General features: G+C 47.7%; 1 protein-coding gene across 1 annotated transcript; it reads right to left on the reverse strand.

Moving 5' to 3' along the window:
• Window positions 1-249: 249 nt before the first annotated feature.
• LOC101105894 (putative killer cell immunoglobulin-like receptor-like protein KIR3DX1) lies at window positions 250-7,763 on the reverse strand. Its single transcript, XM_060398193.1, has 8 exons — window positions 7,679-7,763; window positions 7,503-7,538; window positions 6,072-6,350; window positions 4,852-5,151; window positions 3,473-3,772; window positions 1,593-2,501; window positions 824-876; window positions 250-712 (listed from the first exon to the last, which is right to left on the reverse strand). The coding sequence occupies exons 1-6, from the start codon at window positions 7,710-7,712 to the stop codon at window positions 2,254-2,256; spliced, it is 1,197 nt and encodes a 398-aa protein (XP_060254176.1). The 5' UTR covers window positions 7,713-7,763; the 3' UTR covers window positions 250-712; window positions 824-876; window positions 1,593-2,253.
• Between the last annotated feature and the right edge of the window lie 3,074 nt (window positions 7,764-10,837).

Genomic DNA, 10,837 nt, shown 5'->3' on the forward strand with positions numbered 1-10,837 from the left:
AACTAGCATTATTATTTTTTCATGGAAAGCATTTTATTTTACATGTAGCACTGTTCACACATCAATCCCAAACTCCCCTCTATCTGTCCCACCACTCTTCCCCTCTGGTAACTCTAAGTTTGTTCTCTAAGTCCACAAGTCTGTTTCAGCCTGCAAATAAGTTTACCCTTGTACAGCGTTACTGAAGAGGGCTTTTCTTTTATTGGTTTTGTTTTATTTTAAACTGAATAATTTGAAGAATCAACTGGCAAGTTTTTTATGCTTTATTAGAATTGTAGAAAAAGTAGGTGATCATGATAAGCTACCTAGTATGAGCGATTGATTATAGCATCTCCCCAAGCAGTGAGATAGTTACAATAGAGTTCTAGAATAGCCAGGAGATTATTAAGAGGTGGTGGGATTTTTGAAGACGTTACCATAATTCTTGGACTCCACTCCTCATCTCAGAGCTATTGGGCTGCTTTGGAAGAGAAGGAGTGTCCACGAGGAATCCCTTTAACAAGAGATCTAGGTCCTCAATTTGTAACACTCTGCGTGCTCAGAGGATGGGGCCAGGTCAGAGCTCAGCATGGTCTTGGTTTATGTTTAATTCCTCATAGATAATGGGCTCGGTGGAGGGGTGCATGGGCCTCAGGGGAGCAGGAGTGGACCGGCTCTTGGAGAGGGTCCTGAGGTCCAAGTGAGCGTGTATCACGTCTTCTGCTGCAGAGTCCTGAGAGGAGAGTGGTCAGAATGATGAACTGAGACATGATCTTCGAAGGCTGGACCACTGGGCATTGGAGGGGCTCCGACAATGGCAAAGGTTTGGGCTGGGAGGACTCACCTCGTTTTTCACTGTTCTGTCTTCCATGGGCTCTCCTTGCATGATGGCAACATCTATGAATGGAAGAGAGTCAAGACTCTTCAGGGTGGATACAGTTATTTCAGACCTCTGTAACTTTGATAGTTACATCAAAGTTAGAAGAAGGCAAGGGTGTGCCCCAGGTTGCTGAGCCTGTCTTTTCCACTAAATGAAACCAAACAAAACATTCCATATACAAGCCCAGCCATTCATGGAGTGATTCAGGAACCTGTGCAAACCCACGGACCCATCCTACATCTTCTGTTGTGGACCACGCTCTTCTACATATCAGCAGCGTCCAGGATCATGTAAGACAGAAGAATGGATGGCTGTAGTTGAAGGGAAGAACAGGGCTTGGAATGTCCCTGGTGGCCCAGGGATTAAGAGTCAACCTTCCAGTTCAGGGAGCGTGGGTTCTATCCCTGGTGGGAGAACTGAGATCCCACATGCCTGGAGCAACTATCCTTAATGCTGCAACTGTTGAGCCCACGAGCTCTGCAGCCTTGAACTGCATCCCAGCTCCACAATGAGGATTCCCCACGCTGCAGCCAAGACTTCATGCCGCCAAGAATAAATCAGTACATATTTTCATAAAAAGAACAGGATTCCATGGGTCTCTGGAAGACGTTCCATCAGGGATTACAACAATGGAAATCAGTTTTTCACCTATAGGAATTGAAAATGCCATTCTCTGCTATGAGCCCACCTCCCCCTGGGTCAGATGATGCTGAGCTTGCCTCTTCAGACTTACGATTTGGGGTAGAACACCAGTGACAGACAAGAGCAGCGAGGATGATGCTGGTAGAGGTGAAGGCTATGGAGAGCCCAAGGACAATGTACCATGTGCTGGAGTGTTCTTGAGGAAGCTGTGTTTCTGCCAACAAGCAAAAGGAAGTTATGCGTATTCTTTGCACACACTGTGCCCCTACACACTGGATTTCTTGTATCCTTGCATCAAACTGTCAGTATCTATCAACCTGATCAGTTATGGTCTCCACTTCCCAGGAGATACCAAAGCATCCAGGAGAGATGCTAGCAGTGGATAAAGTAAAGGGGCTGTGCGAGACCAGCAGACGTCTGAACCAAGGTCCCCCGGGAACTGATGCAGTTTTTCTCTGCTGCCCCGTATGACAAGGCATGGTGGTTTTGGTTGAATGTGACCCTTTAATCCACAATACATTTCCCCCTCCATCCACGTAGACCTGGAATGGAATCCTCAAGAAGATATGACACTTATTTCTGACCTGTGGAATGCTTAGTTCACAAAACACTAACAGAGGAATAACACATATTGAAGGTGCTTCCTAAAATTCTCCGCCTGCCCCGCCATCCTTCCCCAAAGATCCTGGGGGAGGGAGGGTGAGCATCTCCCTTAGTATGGGGTTATGTCACTCTGACCGACTTTGTTCAATTTAGAAATTCCCAGTCACAGAGCATGAGAAGCTCAATGCCCCCTCTGGTTCTAGGCAGACCACGGTCTCAAATGCTGACATGACAGGGACATTGAGGAGCCCAAGGTCACAGAGCTGGGAGGTGGCAGAGCCAACACTCACACAGGAGCCCTCTGTCTTCTCAGAAACTTGCTGAGATAGGAGACCGTCTTGCTTACCTTCTGAGGTGTGTGGAACTGTGGGTGTCGGGTAAGTACTTGTAGTGGATCCTAGGGGAGAAAAGCCAGAAGGGGTGAACAGGAACCTTCCTCATATGGACTGAAGGTGGACAGTTGTTTCTGGAAGGTTGACCTCCTGCCTGTCCTTGACTCTGTCATCCCTCAGAGCACTGATGGGGGAGGGGAGGGCTTCTAGTCCCTCCCCGTGAAAGCACTGAGTAGACCCTCCATCCTGCAGAAGGGATGGTGGAAGGAGGCAGGAAGGATATGCCTGGTGGTGAAAGACAGCTGTAAGCTAGAGACATCCTCTCTGCTCCGGGAATGAGTGTCTGTGCTCCTTAATTGGGAATCACCTGTATGTCAGAGCTGCTTCTGGGAAAACACTAACAGCAAGGATCCAAGGCAATTTCTGATCTTCCCAAATCAGCCCAGCCTCTCCTCCCCCTGGATCTATCCTGACCCTTTTCTGTATTTGCCTGGATAGACAGGACTCTGCTGTGGAGCATCCATACAGGAGGTGGAAGAGGGCTGAGATGCCATCTACCATCTCTCTTCCTCTCTGGTTCTCATTGCCTCCATTTTTCCAGAAACGCTATGGTTCCCCTGACACCAACACGAAGCCCTTGAGATAGAGCTCATGATACAGTAAGATGTTATGCAAAAACCCAAATGGACGATTTGTCCAGGGCAATCTCATTTACTATAATGTAAAGCATGGGAATCTTCATGGGTTATCCAGGCAAGAATGCTTGAGTAGGTTGCCATTTCCTCCTCCAGGGGACCACGTTTTGTCAGGACTCTTTACTATGACCCGTCAGGCTTGGGAGGCCCTGCACGACTGGCTTATAGCATCTCTGAGGTACGAAGGCCCCTTCACCACTACAAGGCTGTGATCCATGAGGAGGAGATCGTGAAGGACAGAGGAGTCTGTCTTGCTCCAGTCCACAGGGTGGCAAAGAGTTGCACACAACATAGCATCTGAACAGGAAGAACAAAGCATGGGCCAGGAAGAGGTTCCTCACCTGTGACAGACAGGAACAGTGGGTCGCTGGAGTCTGACCACGAGTAGGGAGAGCGTGTGAAGGAGCCGTAGCACCTGTAGACCCCGCTGTGGGCTGGGGTCCCAGGACCCAGAGGGAACTCTGCCTGGAGTGCTCCGTGGGGGCCCCGCCCCCCAGTGAGGAGGCGCCCAAATTCCTCCCCCTCCCTGAGCAGATGGAGCTGGTCAAAGTCGCTCTTGGAGCTGCAGACCAAGGTCACGTTCTCTCCTGACCTCACCACGGGGCCTCCCTGGGCTGAGAGAGAGGGTTTCCTGGACCGACCTGCAAGGAAGAGACCTTGATCTCAGAGCACAAAGTAACTCTAGTCCTAAGTATAGGACTAAAGCCCGAAGTGTGCAACAAGAGAGGCACTGCAGTGAGAAGGCCGCCCACCGCCAGGAAGAAAGACCCACAGTCAGGGATACCCAGCACAGGGAAAACTTCAGAAATAACTTTAAAAATGGAGTGTCATTTAAAATCCTCTTGAACAAATTAATAATTTTTCAAATGGATTGTCATTTAATGTCCTTTTTTAAAGAAAGTGTATATATATATATATATATACATATGAATAACTGAATCACTCTGTTGTACAACAGGAATTAGCAACATCTTAAATCAAGTAGACTTCAACAAACATAAATAAAAAATAAATTTAAAAAATCAAATATGTGCGGTTTCTTAAAATAAATGGAACTTACTCGCTACTGCTGGGACAATCAGAAAACATGGCATTGACCCAGAAGAAGAGATTATGGAGTGAAAATTGCCGGAATCTCTTTTGATCTTTGACTGTCTAATTCTTGAGGGCGCGTTCAGGGCTGCCATGCCCACCCCCAGGGGCTGGAAGGGACTCCTCAGTGGGAGGGTTGGAGGGACAACTGCCCCCACTTTATGCAGAAGGGCGCGTTAAACCAAGAGGCTGAGCAACGTCAGGGTGTCGACCTCCATCTCGATCACCCAGGGGCTGGACTGCAGGCCGTCAGGTACCACATGTGCTGCTGACTGAGGAAGGGAGCTCTGACATGAAAGCGGGAAACCAACCCCTTAACCACCATCGGTGGCTGCCTGAGTGGGAACTGCCCGCATCCCTGCTCTGGTACATTTTTCTCCATGGGTCAATCTTTCATGTTCGTGCTCCTTCCCTCTGTCAGCAGCTGTGTCTTCCCCTTAGCACACGGCAGGGACTCTGTTCTCTTTTCCCTTCTGCTTTCACACCTCCTCTCTCTCTGGTTTGCTCCCTCTCCTGAGTTTGTGAGTGTATCTGCACGCCTGTCATTCTCTCCCAGTACTGATGCTGGACTGGACACCAGGCCTTCTGTGACACAGAGAGAAGAAGGGAGTGGTCTGTCCACACTCACCTGTGATCACAATGTCCACAGGGTCGCTGGGGGCTGACCACTCATAGGGGGAGTGTCTGAGAGAGCCGTAGCATCTGTACGTGCCTGCACTTGCCAATGTCATGGGGCCAATGAAAAAGTCAGCTGGGGCATGCCCACCAGTGAGCGTCTCTCCACGTCTCTGGAAATGCCCTGTGCTGCTTTTTTTCTGCAGGATGAATTTGTCAAGCAGCATCGATGAGTGACAGCGGAGGGTCACATTCTCTCCCGCACGTGCAAGGGGGCCTGGGTGGGCTGAGATGGACGGTTTTGTGGACACACCTAGGAGCAAAGAGCTTGTGAGCTTAAGTGAGTCACCCCACCTCGGCACTACACCTGACATCTTAAGGTGTGAAAAACCTCCCCATGAAGCAGCAAAGACCCTTCCTGTCTGTTCTGTTGCATTTTCTTTAGCCTTGTTCTCGGGCTCTGGCTCATGCTTTTCTGTTTCTCTTTGCTCAAGACCTCCAGCCTCCTCCGTGTTTATTCTAAGCTCTTTAGCTGTCGGATCTGCTCTCAGCTTCATGCATGCATATTCGGACACTTCAGTTGTGTCTCACTCTGTGGGGCCCCATGGACTGTAGCCCACCATGCTCCTCTGTCCATGGGATTCTCCAGTTGAGAATACTGGAGTGGGTTGCAGTGCTCTTAACTTCATCCCATCCCTATTATGCCTGGTAGGGGGCTGGGGTGGGTCTGCTTCTCTGGTAGAATACATACCAGGTATAATACATACTTGGCTCCCTTCACACTCATCTCCTAGAATGTGGGTGATGATTGGCAGGAGATTGTGAAGGAGGTAGAGAAAAAAGTGAACATTTCCCCACCTCTGACCCCCCACTTCACGCCTCTGGAGACATTCCTGGGCTGACTTGGTCTTAACTGGGACCCCAGCTCCTTCATATGGGATTACATCTCCCCACTGGGTGACAGGTGCTGGATCAGGATCCCCCCTCATCCTCCCAGTTGGCAGGCAGTGGCAGCATCCTGTCTAACTAATGCCTAGGGAGGCTCCTCCTTCCTGAACCAGGGGAACACATCCCTCTATTTAACACCCTGAGTTTAAACTCTCAGACTTTTCTCTTTCCTTGCTTCAGTTCTGGCTGGGAGTCCTGAGGATGTCTTGGCTGCACGGGCATGTGGACCTAGGGTAGGATTGCCTGCAGGCACGGATGTCCCAGGCTGGGCTGCACCCCTCCTACCTGTGACCACAATCGGCAGGGGGTCACTGACATTGGACCGCACAGAGCGAGACAAGTTGGCTCCAGAACATGTGTAGGACCCGGCATGTTCTCTGGTCATCGGGCCAAGGGGGAAGGTGTTGAACTGTTGTTCCTGGAGCTTGTGCAAACGGGCCCCATCTCTTTTGAACAGTCTGAATATCACAAATGGAGGACCGGAGTGACACTGAAGAGTCACAGCCTGCCCTAAGGGAACCACAGGGCTTGGCCAGGCTGATAAAGAGGGCTTCTCATATTCACCTAGGAGAGAAGGAGACACAGGCTTTGAGAGAAAAATTGGAATGATCCCCTCTCCCCACTGCCCTTGTGGGCACTTCCCCTTCAATTCTTCCAACTCTCCTCCCCTAAAGTGCATCACCCTGATGCTCAGGGACACCTGGGGCCTGGGAACAGACAGAGACACAGTCAACGCAGGATGGACATCATGAGGTTCTAAGAATATGATTCTCGGAAATAATTCTTCACTCCTTGGGTTGACAAAATGTTCAGAAACTTTCTCTCAAAACACAAATCATTGGGGATTTCCTGGTGGTCCAGTTGTTAGGACTCAGCACTTTCTCTGCCGAGGGCCCGAGTTGAATCCCTGATCAGGGAACTAAGATCCTGCAAGCTGCACAATGCAGGCAAAAGAAAACATCACCAAAAAAATTGATGCCTGGACAAGAAGGGAAAGGACTTCCCTGTTGCATTTGTTGTAGCTCAAATGGTAAAGAATCTTCCTGCAATGCAGGAGAGCAGGGTTCAGTCTCTGAGTTGGCAAGATCCCCTGGTCAAGGAAATGGAAACCCACTCCTGCATTCCTGCCTGGAGAATCCCATGGATAGAGGAGCCTGGTGACCTATGGTCCATGGGGTCACAAAGATTTGGACTCGACAGAGTGACTAACACTTACACAACTAAGCAGTGAAAACCCACTTGCCTGCAAAGAAGGAAGTAAACCTTGAATCTGGCTCCTTTGTTAGGTAACCTACATCAAATCTGTGACAAGGTCCAGGAGGCCCTGCCTGATGTCCAGACCCTTCCCTGGGGCCAGCTCTAGTGGGTGCTCCTACAGATCCTGTCAAAGGCTGGATGGAGATGCCATGAGCCACCTTGTCCAAGAGGGGTCTGTGGAGTGCAACCTGTTGCTCCCCTCTCATGATTGAAATGGCACTCAATGGGCCTAGCTCCCAGCTGCCAGACTTCACACTGTGCCTTCAGGTCCAGAGTCCAGAGCTGGGCTAACCTCTGGGGAGAGTGAAGATGAGTATCAATGCCAATAGGAGGACCTGGGATCCACAGGACATACGGCTCTCACTGTACTGACAGGGGTCTCACCCCAGCCCCCAGTGTCATCTGCATCAGCCGCAACTGCTCTGCTCAAAAGAGAAATAAGGGATGGGGAGGACTCACCCACAGCTGCCCGGATCCTCAGACTCACACAGAATCCTAGGAGGAAAACCCCGTCAGAGATGGCTTGTTCTGAGGGACCCCACGCTCCTGGCACCCTCATCCAGGGAACCTGGGCAGTGGTGCAAGGACCCCCCGACTTCCACCATAACCCTTTCTGACTGTCTTTTCAGACTCACCAAGACTCAAGAGGCTGAGGAGTGTGGGGCACATGGCTCTGCTTCTGTGAGACAGGAGGCAGAACTGAGCAAAGCTGACAGAGTCACAGGATGCGGAAGACGGTCGGTTTTGTTGGTGCAGTCAGCCTGGCTGATGTCACATGAGAAGATGGCCAGCCTCTACTCACACCAGGGATGGAAGTCTGACTTGAGCCACCTCGCTGAGCCCACCTCATGACCCAAGCATCACTTTTTGTTTCTCTAAATGCCATCAACATAAGAGGATTCGAACAGATCTTGCTGCCTTTACGAAGTAGTAACTGTGATTCAATGTATAGCATGCAAGATGCTTTTCCCAAGCTCATGATAAATCTCATTCACCTTAACTCTTCACAGAAGACAAACCACATGTTCCCACCTCGTATGTCAGGCTCAGTGCAGATTGCCAATTAAAGACTCATTAATAGAGACTTTGATTCTGCATTCTTATGAGAGGACCAGACGTGTATTATGGCTCTTTGAAAACATGAAAAAATTCTGCACTGTAATATATGTGATTAAGGAGCTAACTGTGTTAGTTTCAGGTGTACTGCAAAGTGATTCAGTTATACAGATACATGCATCTCTTGCTTTCAAATTCTTTTCCCACTTAGGTAGTTGCACAATATTAAGTAGAATTCACTGTTTTATACAGTAGGTGCTTGTTGGTCATCCATTAAAATATAGCCGTGTGTATACGTCAATCCCAGACTTACAATATAACCTCCCACTGACACTATCCCTCTTGGTAACCGTAAGTTCATTCTCTGTGAGTCTGTTTTGTAAATAAGTTCATTTTCTTAGATGTCACAAGTAAGCGATATCATGTGATATTTGTGTTTCTCTGACTCTTCTTCATCTGAAATTATTTCGTGACTGTGAGTGGAGACTTTGCACACAGACACTCTCTCTGTCTCTCTCTTCCTCCCTTTCCAATCCAAGGACCACACATGTACACAAAGGTAATGTGTGTAAAGATGACTGTGGTGTTTTTTGGGAGGGGGATTTGTTCTGCCTAAACAAGTAGACCACCTTGCTTCCTAGATACTCAGATGAACACAAAATATGTGAAGTAGAGACTTCCAAGCTCCAGAATGCTTGAATGAGGGGCGTGCCCACAACAATCAACTCCAAGCTGGGACACAATGGCCCAGCTGTTTCAGGACGCCAAGGGCAGACATACACCCAGTTCAGCTGTTGTTCATAGACAGGAAAGAACCTCAGTAAGGGCACTGATTCCACACCATTGTGCTGGGGGTGGGGGTTGCTAACATTAGTGATGCTCCCTAAGCAATAAATCAGGTCTCCTCTTGATCATTATGTATGTAATGGAGTAACAGTACAGTCGCCCTTCTTAAAATGTCCTTTTATTTACTTAATATCATGCTTGGAATTGATCTGTATTCTTGTCATTTCAGTTTGTGCATTTTTACTGCCATGTAGTGTTTCATTGCAGAACCACACATTTTTTAAAATATAACTTTATTAATTTTAATTGGAGGTTAATTACTTTACAATATGGTATTGGCTTTGCCATACATCAACATGAATCCACCACAGGTATACACGTGTTCCCCATCCTGAACCCCCCTCCCTTCTCCCTCCCTGTACCATCCCCCTGGGTCGTCCCATTGCACCAGCCCCAAGCATCCAGTATCATGCATCGAAGCATCGAACCTCGACTGGTGATTCGTATCATATATGATATTATACTTGTTTCAGTGGCATTTTCCCAAATCATCCCACCCTCGCCCTCTCCCACAGAGTCCAAAAACTATTCTACACATCTCTTTTGCTGTCTCACATACAGATTTTTAAAAATTAAAAAAAATATATTGAAGTATAGTTCATTTCTGCCATACAGCAAATTGATTCACCGTGGCAATATCTTCTTTTCCTTTATGATTTATGGCAAGATACAGAATAAGTTTCCCTGTGCCATACTGTAGGACCTCATTCTTTATCCATTCTATGTATAAAGAGATTTTGTCTGCTAATCCGAAGCTCCCGGTCCTTCCCTCCTTGGCAACCACAAGCCTGTTCTCTATGTCTATGAGTCTGTTCCTGTTTCATTGATATGTTCCTTTTAGATTCCACATACGGGTGATATCACATGAAAATTGTCTTTCTCTTTCTGTCTCCTTCCATTAATATGTTAATCTCCAGGTCCATCCATGCTGCTGCAAATGGCATGATTTCATTCTTTAAATGTCTGAGTGGTGTTCATTCTCTGTGTGTATAAGCATATGCATCTTCTTTATCCATTCATCTCTCCATGGGCAATTAGGCTGTTCCCATGTCTTGGCTATTGTAAGTTTTGCTGCTGTGAACAAGGGGTGCATGAATCTTTTCAAGGTATAGTTTTTTTTCCAGATATATGCTCAGGACTGGAATTGTTGGATCTTATGAAAACTCTATTTTTACTTATTTTGAGGAACTGTCGTACTGTTTTCCACAGTGGCTGCACCAGCTTACACTCCCCCAACAGTGTAAGATGGTTTCCCTTTTCTCCACACCCTCTCCAGCATCTGTTATTCATCAAGTGTCTAATGATGCCCATTCTGATCTGTATGAGGTGGTACCTCCTTGCAGTGTTGATTTGCCTTTCTCTACTAATTAGCAATGCTGAGCATCTTTTCATATGCCTGTTCGCCATCTGGGTATCTTCTTTTAAGCCACAGATATCAGCTGTGAGAATGACGTCTATGGATTTTGTCTAAAATGAATGACACCGCTGCTAAAGTCTCATGAATGTGCTCTGAGTCCAACCTCACATTGTTTGTCAAAGGACAGAGTGATGAGGTCTTCAGGAAAGGAATAGTGACTTTATTTGGAAAGCCAGCAGACCAATGAGATGGCAAACTTGTACCCCAAAGAATCATCTTACCTGAGTTAGAGGGCCTTTTTGGGGAGTGAGAGGGATGGTCCAACAGTGTTTAGAGTGTAAAATAACCCTAGCCCATGGGGAAGAAAATTCCAAGAAGAGAGAAAAATACAGATTAAACACCCAAGTGTGAACTCACACACACACACAAACACACAAACACACACACACACAAACACACACACACACACTAAAAGAGGAGGAGGTGTGGCTGGTTGGTGCAGTGTTTTAAGTAACTAATTAATGTCTGTGCTGGC

The sequence above is a fragment of the Ovis aries genome, chromosome 14 (assembly GCF_016772045.2).
Source record: "Ovis aries strain OAR_USU_Benz2616 breed Rambouillet chromosome 14, ARS-UI_Ramb_v3.0, whole genome shotgun sequence".
Lineage (NCBI taxonomy): Eukaryota > Metazoa > Chordata > Mammalia > Artiodactyla > Bovidae > Ovis > Ovis aries.